Source organism: Rattus norvegicus, chromosome 13 (assembly GCF_036323735.1).
Source record: "Rattus norvegicus strain BN/NHsdMcwi chromosome 13, GRCr8, whole genome shotgun sequence".
In the NCBI taxonomy this organism is placed as follows: Eukaryota; Metazoa; Chordata; class Mammalia; order Rodentia; family Muridae; genus Rattus; species Rattus norvegicus.
This window is the reverse complement of record NC_086031.1, coordinates 87,216,986-87,234,792: the sequence shown is the minus strand read 5'-3', so window position 1 is coordinate 87,234,792 and position 17,807 is coordinate 87,216,986. Positions and strand designations below refer to the sequence as shown.

Below are 17,807 nucleotides of genomic sequence, written 5' to 3'. Positions count from 1 at the left end.
TATAAGTCAAAAAGAGGAACTCTACGGGGTGCCTTCTCATAGACAGAGATCCAAGGAAACGGCAAACCCAAGCTGCCTGATTTCTCCCTCTGCTTGCTCCAGATTCTTTTCATGAACATACATACACACCTTGCCTTCCGTCATCAGACATCCAGCCCGTAGACAGTGTCTCTCGGTGGCATCTCCTGCCTGTAGGAGAATGGCTACGGGACTTCCGTGCTTCAGTGTCAAACCCTGGGTTTTGATTTTGCTTGGCAGCTCTCATTAGAAAAACAAACAAACAACAAACAAAAACAATAAAGGGGGCTGGAGAGATGATTCAGTGTTAAGAACACTGGCTGCTTTCCCAGAGGACCTGGGTTCAATTCCCAGCACTCGAATGACAGCTCACGAGTGTCTGCAATCCGAGTGATCTGATGCCCTCACACAGACACTTGTAGGCAAAACACCAATGCACATATTAAAAGTCAATAAATCGTTAAAAAAAATAAAATAGCCAAGACACGGTATTTTTACTTTCTATAGAATAGTGTATGGGAGCTGAGGTCTTGCAGGACTTAGCTGAGATCTCAAAGCAGATAAAACATGGATACTGGCTCTAGAACAGTGGTCCTCGAGTTCATGTGAGCCGTCCCGTCAGCAAGAGTCAGGGAGAAAGAGTAGCTGCTGTGCCCTCAGAGAACTTCTGGGCAGACGAGGAGCTGGACCCAGTCTAGAGTCCAGCCTGGTGGAGGGTGGAAGGTGTGTATGAAGCCGGTTACTGGTCTCTTGCCCTGCCCCCCCTCCAGTCTGGTTCTATCACTACATCTCCTCTCCCTAGATGTCTATTCACCTTCTGGAAGATAACTCAGAAGCCCACGTGCTGCTGATGAAAGGTGCTCCAGAAAGGATCTTGGATTTTTGCTCCAGTTTCCTGCTCAATGGGCAGGAGTACCCTATGGACGAAGAAATGAAGACAGACTTCCAGAATGCCTACATAGAACTGGGAGGTCTGGGCGAGCGTGTGCTGGGTGAGGAGCTGGGGAGAGGGCTCTGAAAGGAGGCCATCAGGATGACTATTTGTGGGGTGAACAGTTCAGAATGTTGGGGCTGTGTCGGGTGACACACTGGATGACAGCTGAACCCTTTGTCTCTCTGCAGGGTTCTGCTTCTTGAATTTGCCTAGCAATTTCTCTAAGGGATTCCAATTTAATACCGAAGAATTAAATTTTCCCATGGAGAATCTGTGTTTCGCCGGCCTCATATCTATGATCGACCCTCCTCGAACGGCTGTGCCTGATGCTGTTAGCAAGTGCCGAAGTGCAGGGATTAAGGTAAATCCCTGCCCTTCCCCAAAGTCCTCCACTTGTCACAATGGAAGGAACTGGTAGGACACTCAGTCTAGAGTAGGCCCCATACCCTTGGTCTAATTGACTGCCGCCTCCTTGAGCTTCTGGTGTCTACTCTTCGGAGATGTCAAACAGGAAGTTCCTTCCGGACGCCTATCTCGAATTGAGTGTTAAAACCACCATGGAAGTTTGAGAAGTCGGCTTTCTAAACCAAGCCCCAGACCTTAGGAAGACTCTTAGGCATCAGTATCTCAAAAGCTTCAGGAAACTCTGAGTATACAAGTTTGAAACTTCTGTCAAGCACAGTGCTTCAACCGTGTGTGAATGACCTTTCTGTTTCTGCCTCTCTGTCCCTGTCCCTCTGTGTCCTGTCTCTCCTCTTCTCTCCCTTCTTCTCTTCTCCTCTCCCCTGCCCTCCCCTCTCTTCCTCCTCCTCCCCCCTTCCCTCTCTCCCCCTCCCCTCCCCTCTCCTCCCTCTCCTCATCTTGATTCCCTAGCTGTGACACTGGAGAACAAACTCCTATACTGTGTTACCGCTGCTCTTCCAACTGTAGGAGGAGCTAATGCTGGGCTGGGTTATGATCCTACAAAGCTAAAGCACCTGGAGGCTGGAGCAGACAACAGTGAGGCTGAGGTTATAGAACTGGGGAGCTCTCCATGGGTCTGACTTGCAGCGCACAGCTGCAGTAACAGGCATAAACCTCCGACCCTGGAAGGAAAACTAGAAACTAAGAATGAAAGTCCACTGTAAAGCAGACCCAGGAGTCGAAGTCTTTGATGAGGTGGGCCTTGAACTTCACAGGGAGGTAGCGATGGGATTTTTCCAGTTCCGAGATTCTGTTTATTCATGTTTCTAGGTCAAAGATTTGTATCTTTTTTTTTTTAAAGGTTGAATCATTGTGCGTGTATCTGTAGACACGTGAGTGTGGGGACACACAGGCCACGATGTTCACGATGTTCAGAGAATAACCTTTGGAAGTCAATTCTTTCCACCTTCTGGGCTTCAGGATTTGAACTTGGGTGGGCAGGCTTGTTCAGCAAGCGCTTTTACTGAGCCACCTCATTGGGCCAAGATTCACATCTTAACAGATTAGATCTTGACACTTTCTGCTCCTACCTTATATTCTGGATGGCCTGCATCTAAGCCTTGGGAAGAGCTGGCTACAGCAGGGGAGTTGCAGTCACTTAGGGGCGTTGGTGCTCTCAGTGGGAGCTGCTCTTACAGAAGATCTTAGTTAAATGACGGTTAGCCGGAGTGGAGACTAAAGAAGTGATACGGAAAATTACAACGTATCAAATGTTTAATTACCACCTTAGAAAACCTCTGAGGCAGTGAGTTCTTTGTGGAGAATATCTTTATTACAGAACATCTCCATAGAATAACCAATGCTGTTTCCCAAAAGCACTGGAAGCCACATCGTGGAAGAAGGCAGCCAGTCATCTGCCGTCTCTGAGCTTTGAGGTAGACTCTTAGAGTGAGGAGAGACATTGTGAGTGCAGTCAGCTGTCGTAAAGCTTAAAATTCCAGCTGCCCGTATAAAAGAGACACCGTCCAGGTATTTATTTACCAGCCGGAAGCCTGGACGGGGCAGTCTGGAGCTACTGTAAATTATTTCCCACCATATTTTCCCTTCTTGCTATTTTCCCTGGCCACGTGCTCAGGCTTCACCTCCTCTCCTCCACGTCTGTCTCCTTTCTTCCCTGTATTCAACTTTATTTAAATTCCTTTCCCTCCTAGTGCCTAAGCACACCCTCAAGCATATTGCACTTGGTCGAGGCGGTCTGAGTGGCCGCCCATTCTCCCGTGGGAGCTCCACATTGCCAGGAGACAGGCTGGCTGCTCAGAGTAGCTTGAGACCCAACTTCACGTTAGCTCTCACTAGCTTAGCTTTAACAACCCTGCCCCACCCCCAGCTCTGGGTCCTTACATTGGCGAGTAGAATATATCTTTCCTAGGGCAAAATGCTTTTTGGCAACAGGAAAAAAAGCATTATCTTTCCAATCGAAAGTAAATCTACCTTGTGTGGATAAATATACCTCCATTGGCGATTTATCTCACCTGGGGATTTGTGGGTCTCTTTGGCGAGCCACAACAGGTGGGGAGCCCCAAAGAAGTAAAATGAGTCAGGATACCTACCAGATTAGGGTGTCACGACAGCTGGAGGCATAGCTGGCTCATTGTAGTCGGTGAGGACTCAGAGGGCTGGCTGTGAGCTCGGCGAACAGCGTCATTTTTCAAAATGTACAAAATGTAACTGACACATGGGAGCTTGTTCTGAAGCAGAACCTTCCAGAGTCAAGCTCCCTGCCCCGACGCAAGTGGTGATGACACACAGAAGACTGATGACTGTTACAGACTACAGAATAAAAGAAGCCATATAATTGTTGCATGGCCCCAAAGCCTTTTACCAGGGAACGACTGGAGGACTGAGCAGGTAGTCCAGGTCTTTGAAATAAATGTGATTTTAAAAATATTTAAAAAAAAAACCACTTCCACCATATTTAGCACTAAAGATTTCAGTAGAATGAAAATACTTGGTGCATTATAAGCCTGGTTCTTTCTACAAAGAAGCCAAGCTTTGAAAGTTATCCTGGGGACATAGCTTTCTTACTTTGATGGTTTCAGATGGTCTGATCTGGAAGAAGAGTAGACGGGAACACAAAGATAGTTGGTACAACTCTGTGAAGTATAAGGCAGCACCAACATGTGGGAAATCAAATCCTTCCAGAACGTAATGAATTCCAAGAGCAGCTGGATACCCTTTATGTCAAAAGGAGCTATTTTTTTGCTTCTTATACTTCTGCTGTATGAGTGTGTCTCTTACAGGAGTACCCGACTTTTGTAACATTGTGTCAAGAAGCTCACTCTTGGGACAGTTAGCATTGTGTTGTTATTTCCCTGACTGTATGAAGTGCACCTTATACATGAATATCTGAGTGTTTTGTAACACTGTATCAAGAAGCTCACTTTCAGAATAGTTAGCATTGTATTTTTACTTCTCTGACTTGGCCTGGTGGTGGTATGGTGGAAGCCACTAGGCAACAGTCGGTGTAATTGTCAAACATGGTAAGAGACTAGGAATGCATGAGGAAGACAAGCATGCCTTGTGAAGCAGGTCCTAGGCTACCATGGATGAGCCCCTGGGAAGTTTGCATCGTCTTGTAATCCAGAATCACCTCACTAAGGGTTCAGTCTCAGCCACATGTACAAGGTAGTTCCTCTTATAGTTGTTCCTTTTTAGCGCCTCACTATCAGGCAGCCCTAGCCTGAGCCTCTCTCTGGTGATCTATTGTCCTGCCATAAAGCTGAATGATCAACATCAAAGAGTTGGGTACCAGCTCGGTGCAATTGCAGCTTAGCTAGCACTTGGCTGCCTTCTTCCACTAAGTCAGGGGTGCTAGTGATGAGGAACGATGGGGTCTGTGAAACCTGAGAGTCGAGTTCTTGGAGAAAGTCCACTTCAATGGGTGTTTCTACACCTTGAAAGCAAATAGATCTCTTCTGGGCCTTTGTCCCTGAAAGCAGTGAATTCTGTTGCCATCTTCAGATATTTCACTTATCCCTCCTATGAAAGCTTGAAAAATTGTGTGGATGCCTGGAGGACAGCTGGGACCTTGAGAAGGGACTTCCCGTCAACCCTCATCCCAAAATTATTTGTGGATGACTTGTTCAGTGCAGGACACTGTGGTGGGGCAAAATGCAGCCCCCTCTCCTCAAAGCCCTCATTCCAGTGGGGAAGAGGTCGCTACACAGAGAAGTGCTAAGTGGTAGCACGTGGAAGGAACAGGATGCTAAGAGAGTCAAGAACACAAGGACCTCATCTTTGGGTAGGAAGAGGATGCAACGAGCTTCCAGATTAAAAGTGCAGGGCAAGGCAAGGGGCAGAGTCAGGCTCTATATGCACTGAACCTTGATGAAGTTTTGTTAGGTGACATATTATTGTAGGCATCCCTTCATAATGTTTGGTATGTATTTCCATGTTCTTGCTTGAAATTGCAAACGGCTTCTGGAACAAAGTGAATAGAATTCTGAATTTTGTAAAACTTCCCAGTGACTGGCTTCTTCCTGGCCAATCTAGAACCTGAAGCATCTGTGTCACATCGGCTGATGCCCCAGCCTCCAAGGAGTAAAGCCACCGTAGCACAGCTCTTGACGTGGATGAGCTGTGCTTGGAATTGATCTACTAAATGGGCTATTATGGGGTGGGGGGGGGGCCATAAAGAATCCGGAGCTCATCTAAACGTTCTCCTTTTCCTTCCTCCTCCCAATTCAGGTAATCATGGTAACAGGGGATCATCCCATCACAGCCAAAGCTATTGCCAAAAGTGTGGGCATCATTTCAGAAGCTAATGAAACGGCGGAGGACATCGCTGCTCGGCTTAATATCTCCATCAGTCAAGTCAGTAACAAGTGAGTCCCCTAAAGAACTCAGATCTGACAAGCGCACCTCCACCCTCAGCCTGTCCTGCCCAAAAAAATCACTTCACGAAGCTCCTGGGGTCTCCCGCAGCAAGTAGGATTGTGGGGTTTACACTCTGCCAAGTAAAGTATAACAGAAAAGTAACTAGGTAAGTAGGTCACTGGGTTTTCAGAGGAAACAGGAGACGAGAGAGAGCCAAAGGCAGGAGGGGTTGACAAAGAGGGTCAAGGAAGGGATGAGTCAATCTGAGGACGGTACACACCGGGAACAAGGAGAGTGGGCAGGGAAGAAACCAGAACTTAAGAGATGGGTCGAGGGTCCTGGAACCTGAGGAGAGTCCTCTCAGCCTTTGGAAACGCCTTCCCTTAGGTCTATTAAAGCCATTGTAGTGCACGGCTCAGAGCTGAAGGACATGGACTCAGGTCAGCTGGACAATATCCTCAAGTCCTACAAGGAGATCGTGTTTGCGCGGACCTCTCCTCAGCAGAAGCTCATCATCGTGGAGGGCTGTCAGAGACTGGTAAGGGAGCCGAGGAGCCCTGGGGAGCCTGACAGAGTCCAGCCACAAAGCCAGCAGGGCACACGTGGAATGTAGAAAGGTACCCGAGGGAATCCCATCTTGAACCTCATCGATAGCCTTCGGGTTGAATGCTCTCTGAAGGCTTAAATAGCTCAGAGAACAGAATTCACGGCTGAGCACAGACAAACACGACTGCAAGATGCCGGAATCGAGTTGACCTCTGGTACTGATCCTGACTCTAACACACATTTTTTTTTTCCACTCTTGTCTGGATTTTACCAGGGAGCCATTGTGGCAGTGACTGGTGACGGGGTGAACGACTCCCCCGCGCTGAAGAAGGCTGACATCGGCATTGCCATGGGCATCACTGGCTCTGATGTCTCTAAGCAGGCGGCTGACATGATCCTTCTCGACGACAACTTTGCCTCCATTGTGACGGGCGTGGAGGAGGGTGAGGACGCAGGACACCTAATGGTTTGACTTTATCCTTTGAGTGGGGCTTAGTGTGCATTACCTTCTTTGCCTATGGTCACCACCCAACCTCCTAATCTGGTATGGACTGCAAGACATCACAAGACAAAGCCTTGAAAACTCCATCAGCTCGGGCTGGAGGAGCATGGCTGGTAGACTACTTATCCAGCATAAAGCTTACGTCCCAATACCACATAAAATACCTATTTATGTGGTATTCCGATGAAGGAGGCAGGAAGATCATGAGTTGAAGGTCAGACATCCTTGGCTACATAGCAATTTTGAGGCCTACCAGTGAAAAATGAGAGACCTTATATTAAAAAAAAAAAAATCAGCTAATGCTTAAGTGTTCTTTTTAAAGATGAAGTGTTGTCCAGATTTGCCAGGGAGACTGAGACTCTGGCATACATCGTATCTTCTTTATGGTCTCGCTGGGATCCAAATGTATTTACTTCAATACATTTTTCAGAGGTAGCCGTACCTCAGAAACTGGATGCTTCTGTCCTCAGCAGGGCCCCATAGAAACTTGTTCATCTGAATGATGCAGACATGTTAAGACCAATTGGAGATGATCTGCAAATGAACTGGGTGAACTCGGCTGCCCTCCTTCCAGAGAATTCTGGAAGAGAATGCCCGTTGGAACAGAACCCCATGAGGTTCCACATCTGGTTCCCTCATTTCTGTTGCTCATTGTTTTAAATCTATTTAATTCGATAAATTTTTCTAAGCACCATGTGCAAGATGACTATCCCCAAGTGCAGGAGACAAAGACACAAATTCCTGCCCATGAACAACTTTCTTTGTAGTGAAGAGAGACAGACAATGAACAAGGCAGATTTCACAGTATGTTAAAGCAATGGGGGGCGGGGGAGGATGCAGGGAGTTAAGGGAAGAAATGACAGCCTGTGGAAGAGTAGCCAAGGCTAGACCCCGCCATCTTGCACTCTGAGGGATAAGCAAGGTCACAAGTTAAGGCAGAAAAATCAGATTCAAACCTAAGCCTGGGCTCTTTCCACTCAGTCTTAATCTTGCAAAGACTTTAACGCTGGTATTTTCAGACACCTCCAGGATTAACTCTGCCCAACTCTGCCTAATTTTCAGAAATCAGGTAACACTAGCCATGGTGAATCCAAGAACAAAGAGTACAAAGTCTTCCCATGGCTAATACATCATGGCTATACTTGATGGGCACACGATTTGCAGACAAATCATAGACCCCGCCCCCAACCCCACTCCCACCTCCAAGGTCTGGGACTCCCTAGCATTTTCATGGACCAATCCTTTCTAACGATTTCTCTTCCCAGGAGTTAGTTTATCAGAGGTGTGTCCCCTGGTTGCTTCTCCTCTCCAGGTCGCCTCATCTTTGACAACCTGAAGAAGTCCATCGCCTATACCCTGACCAGCAACATCCCTGAGATCACCCCCTTCCTGCTGTTCATCGTCTTAAGTATACCCTTGCCTCTGGGTACCATTACCATTCTCTGCATTGACCTGGGTACTGACATGGTGAGCACCAGGCCTCACTCTGGGGATTCCTAAGATCGATCAAGTGTAGGGAAAAAAGCTGTCTTAGGATGGGCAGTACTGAGCTAGAGTGATGGACTCTGAACTCCACCGTGCACCCTCCAGGTCCCTGCTATCTCCTTGGCTTATGAGACACCTGAAAGTGACATCATGAAAAGGCTTCCACGGAACCCCAAAACTGACAATCTCGTGAACGACCGTCTTATCGGCATGGCCTATGGGCAGATCGGTGAGCCCAGGGAAGTGCAAGGGGCAGAGGGGTGATGGGAGTGGCTGTGGCTGGCCACTTAGACACCTCTATTTAGACGTCAGGGAAATAGTTTTTCAACAGCAAACTGTGGGACCGCAGAGAACTGTTGATCTCTGAGATGCCCTTACAGACCAGCAGTAAAGGGGAAAACCTACACAAAACAATAGCGCCCCTCTCCACATGTGAAACAAGGACTAAAGAGGTAACAACGGTACAGTAGCTCTGAAGCTCTCTTCTGACCTCTGTAGGCTCTGTGCTTACATACATACATACCCGTCCCCTCCCCCTCACACATACGCATGATTAAAATTTAAAATATGTTTCTAAAGAGAGTATAGGATTCAAAGATGACCCTATATGGCCAAAGCAAGACCAAAATCCAGCGAGGCAAACTCCAAATCCTATATAGCTCTCTGATTCATGCCAGAAGGCTTAAACAGCTCTTCTCTGCAGGCTTAGCATGGTTAGAAACAAATGTCAGGGTTTTGGAAACAGAGATGGCAAGGTCAGATCACCATGACAAGACTCTCCATCGTTGTGCAAATACACAGCCCCACAACTGTTAGGATCCGCCTTTTGGGACCACTCTCTGAGCAGACTCTCCTCCCTGATGCCTCCATCTCTCACAGGGATGATACAGGCGCTGGCTGGATTTTTCACCTATTTCGTGATCCTGGCGGAGAATGGTTTTAAGCCTCTTGATCTTCTGGGTATCCGTCTATACTGGGATGATACAAACCTAAATGACCTAGAGGACACCTATGGGCAGCAGTGGGTGAGTGAAAAGGGTAGACTCTGAAGAGGAACTAATGAGACTGTGGGTAGTAATCCCAGCACTTGGGAAGCTATGGTAGGAGTACCACAAATTGAAGGCCAACCTAGGCAACATGGTAACTCTAAGATTAGCCTAGGCTATTATGCTATGAGACTTTGTCAAAAAAAAAAAATGTGTGTTCAAATCTTAGTTGTTGAAGAGAGATACTTTTTGTACACCTGTGGCTTCGGCCAGTTGAACCTCATAAGGCCATCAGAAGAAGTCCACATTCCCATGCTCTAGGAGTCAGTGACGCCCAGAGTCCTTACTGTTCACCACACCAACATCTCCCCAGCCCTCAACTCCAGCCCCTGATAGTTTAAATTCTTCATGTCTTCCCTACAGACAAGGCATGGTGCGATACCTATTTATAATAGACTAAGTCTATTTAAAGATAATTTCACATGACAAGAATTTCCCTTGTATACTGGAGACATATAAAGTATTATAAAAATGGGTTGATAACAGCTGTCTGGCACCTCCCAACATTTTGGGGTCCTGTGCAATTCAGGCTTCACTTTCACAGACTCATACAATGGCCTCTCAGGGCTTTTCTGCATGGACTGCCTTGTCACATGCCTGGCCTCAGTGGCTCTCTGTAACCATAGAATATTCCATACTCCCTTTTGTGTCCTTCATGACCTTAAAGCCAACATCACATGAATGACAACTTGGGACAAACCCCGCCCCCACTTGGATCACATTTGCAGCAGCTTCTGTTACTGCTTTATAGAAGCAGGAAATTCCTTAGGCCGCTTCCTTTTGCAGGGTGGATGCTTCGTGTCATGTACGGTCTTAGGGGCTAACAGTAAACTTCCTGATAAGCCTTTTCTCCTCAAACTGTACATTTTCTATTTCTTCCCCCCGCCCCACTTTCTCTTTGTCATTGTACAAAAAAGAAAGAGTGACTACTAATAATTACTAATAAAGTCAATATTAGGCTATCTTGAAAGCTCCCCTGCCTAAGAAATTAGTCCGTTACTTCTAAATTTACTTTTTAGGATGAGAGCAGAAAGCAGCCACATTCTTTGCCAAAATATCCCAAGAACAGTGTCTGGTCCAGCAGCTAATCCCCTTGACCTGGGCCACTGTGATCCACATAGACTTTGACCCACTACTGTCTTCCAAACTTCTTTGAGATTGGCCCAGTAAGCTCTGCTTACAGCATTCAGCCAGTTTTCTAGTCCAAAGTACCAAAGTTTTCATTTTGCCTCCAAGAAAACCACGTGGTCAGGTCTGCCACAGTGATCTCTTACTCCTGTTACCAACTTCTGTTTTAGCTACATTTCTCCTCTTTTTCCCTCCATTTATTTTATGTGTGGTTTTCCTTGCAGGGTCTGTAGAGGTCAGAAGGGGTCATTGGACCTCCCGGAACTGGCGTTAAGCTGGATGCGAACTATCGTATGGGTTCTGGGAACTGAACTTGGGTTCTCTGCAAGAGCAGCAACTGCTCTTAATTAACTCCTGAGCCATGTCTTCAGCCCTTCAGTCACTATTCCATTGATGTGATAAAACACCATGACCGGGCTGGAGAGATGGCTCAGCGGTTAAGAGCACTGACTGCTCTTCCAGAGGTCCTGAGTTCAAATCCCAGCAACCACATGGTGGCTCACAACCATCTGTAATGGGATCTGATGCCCTCTTCTGGTGTGCATGAAGACAGCAACAGTGTACTCACATATATTAAATAAATAAATCTTTAAAAAGAAAAACAAAACAAACAAACAAACAAAAAAAAAAGCACCATGACCAAGAAAACTTAAAGGGAAAAAAAAAAGTGTATTCTAGGCTTACAGTTCCAGAGCATTAGAGTTCGCGATGGCCAAGCTGTGAACTCTCCACCCAGAAAGGGCAGTACTTTCAGTCCTAAAGTAATAGTTCCTTATCTTTTAGGAAACTCATTAATCCTACTTATCACAACTTATACTACTACAGGACCTTGGGATATGACAGTAAGGCAAAATGATCAAGTCATGAGCTTCTTCCCATGTTCACCAAGGATGGCCTCTAAGTCATCATACCTGCCTCTTGCTTCAGCCTCTCAGGGCTGGGATTAAAGGTGTGCTCTACCACACCCAGCCTGTAAGCCACAAGTCTTATGGAGTTTACTCTAGTTATGGGAGGAGAGGAGGTGTGTGTGTGTGTGTGTGTGTGTGTGTGTGTGTGTGTGTCTCTGTGTTGTCTGTGTGTGTCTGTGTGTGTCTGTGTGTGTGTGTCTGTGTGTGTGTCTGTGTGTGTGTATGTGTCTGTGTGTGTCTGTGTTTGTGTCTCTCTCTCTCTCTGTGTCTGTGTGTGTGTCTGTGTGTGTGTCTGTGTGTGTGTGTCTGTGTGTGTGTGTCTGTGTGTGTGTGTCTGTGTGTCTGTGTCTGTGTGTGTCTGTGTGTGTGTCTCTGTGTGTGTGTGTGTCTGTGTGTGTGTATGTGTCTGTGTGTGTCTGTGTTTGTGTCTCTCTCTCTCTGTGTCTGTGTGTGTGTCTGTGTGTGTGTGTCTGTGTGTGTGTGTCTGTGTGTGTGTCTGTGTGTGTCTGTGTTTGTGTCTCTCTCTGTGTCTGTGTGTGTGTCTGTGTGTGTGTCTCTGTGTGTGTGTGTCTGTCTGTGTGTGTGTGTGTCTGTGTTTGTGTCTCTCTCTCTGTGTCTGTGTGTGTGTCTGTGTGTGTGTCTGTGTGTCTGTGTGTGTGTGTGTAACACATCAGGTTAACAATTTTAAATAAGTCCAAGGGAGACCAGGAAATATTGAAATTGAGATTCTGGAGTGAGATCGAAGGGTAAACATGAAAGACAAATACGCCTGAAATTTAAATTGCAGAAAAACTCTAGGTTTCGCAAAGGGTGTAGGATAGTGTCTACAGCCTAGCTGTGAGAGCAAGCTGCCTACTTAGAGTGTGGAGGATAACAGAATTAGAGGGGATAAAAAAAACTGGGGAGCCATGGTAATGGAAGATTCTTCATAAATATGAAATTTAAATAAAAAAAAAAGAGGCCAAGAGCAGGAGTAGAGTTAACAGTGAACCAGACACTAAGGCCTCTGGCACTGGCAGGGGCTGGCACGGGTGGTAGTGAGAGCTCTTGGGCACACAAATACGCTGGCTGGGCTTGGCCTGTGTTCCTCGTTTGGCTCAACAAGTTTTTGTCTGTTGTGTTTGCTCGTTTGTCTGAGACAACGTTTTACTATGCAGAGCAGACTGGCTTGGAATGTAGGGGGTCCACCTGCCTCTGCCTCCCAAATGCTGGGGTTCAGGGGGTACACCACCTTAACCTTAGAGTTCTGGTCATTTAAGGCTTTTTCATTTCTATCCAAATACAACTTGAGGTGCGTCCCAGTGGCTTTACCGTTAGTATCTTAACAGGGTGCGAACCTACCTACTAATTTCTTATTATCTAGGTTTAGAAACATGATGGTTTTAGACTTGGGGTCTTTCCTCCCGCTTTTCCCCCCAGTTCCTACCGTGCCCTTGGCTCCTCTGTTATGACTTATCTATGGTACTACCATTGTTAGCATTGTTATGCCTCCTGCCAGATTCCAAGTCCCTTTCTCATACAATGCAGGATTAATGAGGGAGTGCTTGCCTTCTACAGGGCAAGCATGCACTGTACAACTGAGCCGCAGCCTCAGGCTCCTGTCTACCACTCCTCTCCGACAGTCCTCCCTGCGCTGTGTTCATAGTGCCCTCTGGTTCTCCTTCTTTTCTGACTTATGACCTCTGGACTCTGATGGCCTAAGTCCACCTCCTTTTAATCACATTCCTAATTTATTCAGTACTTACTGAGGTGCGCTATATAATACTTAATAGGCAAAGTGTGGTGAAGGGATCCAAAGCACTTCCAGTCAGGTAGGGAAAACACACAAACGCTGTAAGAGAGACAGCTATGTGCACAGCGCTGGAGGCATTCAGAGAAGACAAAGCTCAGACTCTGGGTTCAGAAAGGCAAGAAAAAGGAGAAAATTTTGGGTATATCTAAACTTCTGTCTGACCCAGATGCCACCTTTTTTGCTCATCCTTCCCCCAGACCTATGAGCAGCGGAAGGTGGTGGAGTTCACATGCCAAACAGCCTTCTTCATCAGCATCGTGATCGTGCAGTGGGCTGACCTCATCATCTGCAAGACGCGCAGAAATTCACTCTTCAAGCAGGGCATGAAGTGCGTGCCCGAGAATCCCTACCAACCCTCCCATGCTCGAACTCGCCCTTTCCTCCCCTTTTCTCCCAGTGTCTATCACACCCATCACTCTTTCTTCCCAGAAACAAAGTCCTAATATTTGGACTCCTTGAGGAGACGATCCTGGCAGCTTGCCTGTCCTACATTCCAGGCATGGATGTAGCCCTGAGAATGTACCCACTCAAGTGAGTAAGGGAAGGGGCACCAACCCAGGCAGGACGTTTGGGAAGACATGGGAGAAAAGGACAATCGCCAGGTGGGGGGACTGCCCAGTGGAGCTACCCACAGTGACTTGCTAGGTTCTTTCACACTCGTACACGGCCTCTATTTAGGGCAGCCTCAGAGACTGTGTCAGGAGACAAGCTGCTGGACTTGCAAATTCAGCAGACTTAGCAGTGTTTAATTGAGTGGAATTTTATGACGGCATCTGACAGCTGGGCAAGGATACATGTTTCTTGGTCCTAATATAATCATGGCAATAGTCTAATTACCAGGTAGAATGGCACATGCCTGTAATCCTAGGACACAAAAACAGAGGCACCAGGAATTCAAGGACATTCTTGGTGACATTTTAAGTCTGAGACCAACCTAAGATAGAATCCTGTCTCAAAACAAAGCCAAATTTATGACTAGCTTACCTAACTAATTCTTTTGGTCTCTTTCTCTCTCTCTCTCTCTCTCTCTCTCTCTCTCTCTCTCTCTCTCTCACACACACACACACACACACACACACACACATACACACACACACACATCTGTTTTTTTTTCTTTTTCTTTTTTTTCGGAGCTGGGGACCGAACCCAGGGCCTTGCGATTGCTAGGCAAGCGCTCTACCACTGAGCTAAATCCCCAACCCCAACACACATCTGTTTTAAGGTGTGAATGTTTTACTAGATGAGATTGAATAACATATCCATCTGTTTCAATATGTGAACGAGCACTCTGAAATCCTCAATGCCTGATTTCTTGTCTTATTCAAGTCTCAGACTGTTACTCTGTATACTTTGTTTTAACATTAATGCATACCCATGGAATTTTTTGAGCAGGGTCTCATGCTCACGGCCCAGGGCTGGCTTTGCACTTACTGTGTAGAGAGCATGACCTTGAACTCCTCCCACCTCAGTCTCCCAAGGATGGTAGTTGTGTGCCACCTCGCTCAGCTTTCCTTTGGAATCTTAGAATTTACAGAGCGACTGCGGGTGTAGCAGTCAGGGAGGGCTCGCCTCCCATGTTCAAGGCCCTAGAGTCTATCCCCAGGATTGAAAGAGTAAATCCAAAATTTACTAAGAAAAAAAAAAAAAAAGTACCTATCCTATAGCCACGGTGTCACCTGCACTAGAACGATTTAGTGTGTGTTCTTCTAACTCATTGCCTACGTGTTCACATGGCTGGCTTACCTATCCCTCTCAGTGCAGTCTCACGGCTTCACATAATATAGGTGCTCAATTAATAGTTAATGACAGAAACGGCCTTAGACATCGGCAAACCTAAGTTTGAAGTTCAGCTCTTTATATTTTGCGACTTTAAAGAGATATGCCACTATTCTGAGCCTCCGCCATCAGCACACATCTGCCGGGGCTGGGTGTAGAGTGTAACGGCAGAGCACAGGCGTAACACGTGTGGAACTATGTGAGACTTCTTGTATGTGATTAAATGCTCTGGCTCTGTTCCCTGACTAGCTCATGTCTTAATTACCCATTTATTTTATTCTAAGTCATGCCATGTGGCTGATTACCTGGTCCTCGGTTTCACATGACTGTCTTCCTTTGTGTCTGGGGAGAAATCTCCCATTCCTGATTAGTATTCCAGAATTCCCCTCTCTCTGCCAAACTCCCCACCTCCTATTTCCGGCCTCAGCTCATTGGCCAAAGGCTTTTTTATTGACAGGTGAGTGCTTTTACACAATCACACATATGTGAGGCCCTGCGTTTGTGCTCTAGCACTGGAGAAAAGATGGAATCCGGCAGAGCGTTGCGAATTACATGGAGAACTGGGTTCTAAGCACTGGGCATATCTGGAGATGGAGACCGTTTTATTAATGGTGTCAATGCTTTTGTTGCTGAAGGTGTCAATAACAAATGGAAATGAACCGACTGCACTCTTGGACACACACTTAGCACCTAGTATTATTTTGTGGACCTAGTCAGCTCTTTTTGCTGATCTCTCTGAACTATTCAAGATAAAGGAGCATCACTGAACCATTTTTATTTCCCCAATACCTTACACACACCCAGGGTATTCAGAACTGCTGTTCAATGAGTGGAAAGGTATTTGTATAGCAAACAAACGCTGGCCTATGTCTGTACTGTTCAAGGTGGTTGCTGCTCTCCATGTGTGACTACTGAGCTCTTGAAAAGTATGACTACTGCGCGTGAGATGTGTATTTGTAATTTTAATTTCAACTCAAGGTTAAAAATTAAAGCAAGAACCGGGCGGTGGTAGTGCACACTTTTAATCCCAGCACTCGAGAGGCAAAGGCAGGCAGATCCTCTGAGTTTGAGGCCATCCTGGTCTACAGAGTGAGTTCCAGGACAGTCAGGGAAGGCTACATAGAGAAATCCTGTCTCAAAATAAAAACATTACGTATGTCTATAAACACGGGTGGTGCTATAATCTGTAATTGCAGTTTTATAAGAGATGAAGACTGGAGAATCATGATTTTTGAGGCCAGCCTGGCAACCTAAGACCCCATTTCAAAAAAAAAATTAGAAAAGAAATGAAAGGAAAAGAAGGACACAATAATTTTATTCCTTTAGGTGACGTTTCCTTTTAGCCATTGGAACTCATATTCTAGAGTGTGGCCGGATGCGTGCCTGTGATCTCAGAAGGATCATAGTTCTGCCCGGCTACACAGCAAGTTCAGAGCCAGTCTGGATGATGAGAGCCTGCAGAGGGGGGTGGGAGTGGGGGAAACGCTTAGCGGCTGAGTCAAGACAGGTGAGCAGAACACGGACACCCACCAGATCTCCAAGATTTAGTATTAAAAGAAGCATTTAAACTATCTGATTAGTCATGTTTATATTGATTAGCATGGGAGTATATGCCTGCATCTCAGCACTCAGAGGCTGAGGCAGGAGGATCATGAGTTTGATGGCAGTTTGGGCCATGTGGAAAGAGTGTGTCTTAAAAACCAAACAGAACAAAACAGTGTTTCTAGTGATTACACACATGTCAAGATGGTATTTCGATATATTGAGTTATATTGGGTTAAATACATTTATATATTGAGATATATATTATATAAATATATTTATATATTGAGTTAATGTATTTATATGTTATACAACATATATTGAAATATTGATTTAAATAATAAACATACATTTTGATATATTGAGTCAAGTAAAATTATTAAAATTTATCTCTTGTGTTTCGCTTACCTTAATATGGGTATTAGAGAACTTTAAAGTTTACATGTGGCTTGCATTACATTTTTCATTTTTTTCTGTGTGTATGCATATCCATGTGTGCATATGATGTGTGCTCCTACAGGAGGGCAGGTGCCCATGTACCACAGCATACCTGAGAAGGTCAGAGGACACCTGCTGGTCTTTGCCTTCCAGCTTGTTTGAGACAAGAGTCTCTCTTGTTCACAGCTGCATGTACTAGGCTAACTGGTCTACCTGATACCGGAGATTCTCTTGCCTCAGCCTCCCATCCCCCATTAGGAGGTTATAGAGGCTGTGCTTCCTCACCTGGCTTTTACATTCATCCTAGGGATCCGAACACAGGTGATCAGGCTTGTGTGGCAAGCACCTTATCCGCTGAGAAATTATCTCCATCCATCTTCCAGCCCTGGCATATTTGCACTGAACTATTGAACAGTGGTATTGATTTATACCCAGTTCTCTATGTCACTAAAGGGCATAAAACTCGTTAAATCCATTTTCCGTTCCCTAATTATAGAAGAGGCACAAAGAGAAAAGCGGACGTCCCTTTTGCAGTATGGAAGCACATGTAAACATGTGAATTAATGTATAGATTGCATTCTTTAGCCACAAGGCTTCAACAGTGCAGAAAAATGCAGCAGGAGGAAGAGGGGACTCTCAGCAACTCATTGCCAGTTGGCAATATTTATAAATGCTACATCAGGGGCTGGAGAGAAGGCTCAGTGGTTAAGAGCACTCATTGCTCTTCCAGAGGTCCTGAGTTCAATTACCAGCAACCACATGGTGGCTCACAACCATCTGTAATGGGATCTGATGCCCTCTTCTGGTGTGTCTGAAGCGAACAACAGTGTACTCACATACATAAATCTTTTTTTTTTTAATTGCTACATTAACTCTGAACATGACGTTTATCCTATGGCCATTGGCATTTTAC

The 17,807-nt window shown here is 45.9% G+C and overlaps 1 protein-coding gene across 4 annotated transcripts in view; it reads left to right on the top strand.

Annotated features, from left to right (window-relative positions):
- Positions 1–17,807, top strand: part of Atp1a4 (ATPase Na+/K+ transporting subunit alpha 4) — a 36,017-nt gene that overhangs the window by 17,363 nt on the left and 847 nt on the right. For 2 of the 4 annotated variants that reach the window (NM_001271030.1, NM_022848.3), the window contains exons 12-21: positions 821–1,010; positions 1,141–1,313; positions 5,603–5,739; positions 6,119–6,269; positions 6,552–6,720; positions 8,092–8,246; positions 8,370–8,493; positions 9,144–9,289; positions 13,336–13,466; positions 13,568–13,669. In NM_001271030.1, the coding sequence (NP_001257959.1) occupies positions 821–1,010; positions 1,141–1,313; positions 5,603–5,739; positions 6,119–6,269; positions 6,552–6,720; positions 8,092–8,246; positions 8,370–8,493; positions 9,144–9,289; positions 13,336–13,466; positions 13,568–13,669 (1,478 nt within the window). The remainder of the gene's footprint in view (positions 1–820; positions 1,011–1,140; positions 1,314–5,602; positions 5,740–6,118; positions 6,270–6,551; positions 6,721–8,091; positions 8,247–8,369; positions 8,494–9,143; positions 9,290–13,335; positions 13,467–13,567; positions 13,670–17,807) is intronic. The other 2 variants (XM_017598762.3, XM_063272202.1) reach the window with 1 other exon arrangement.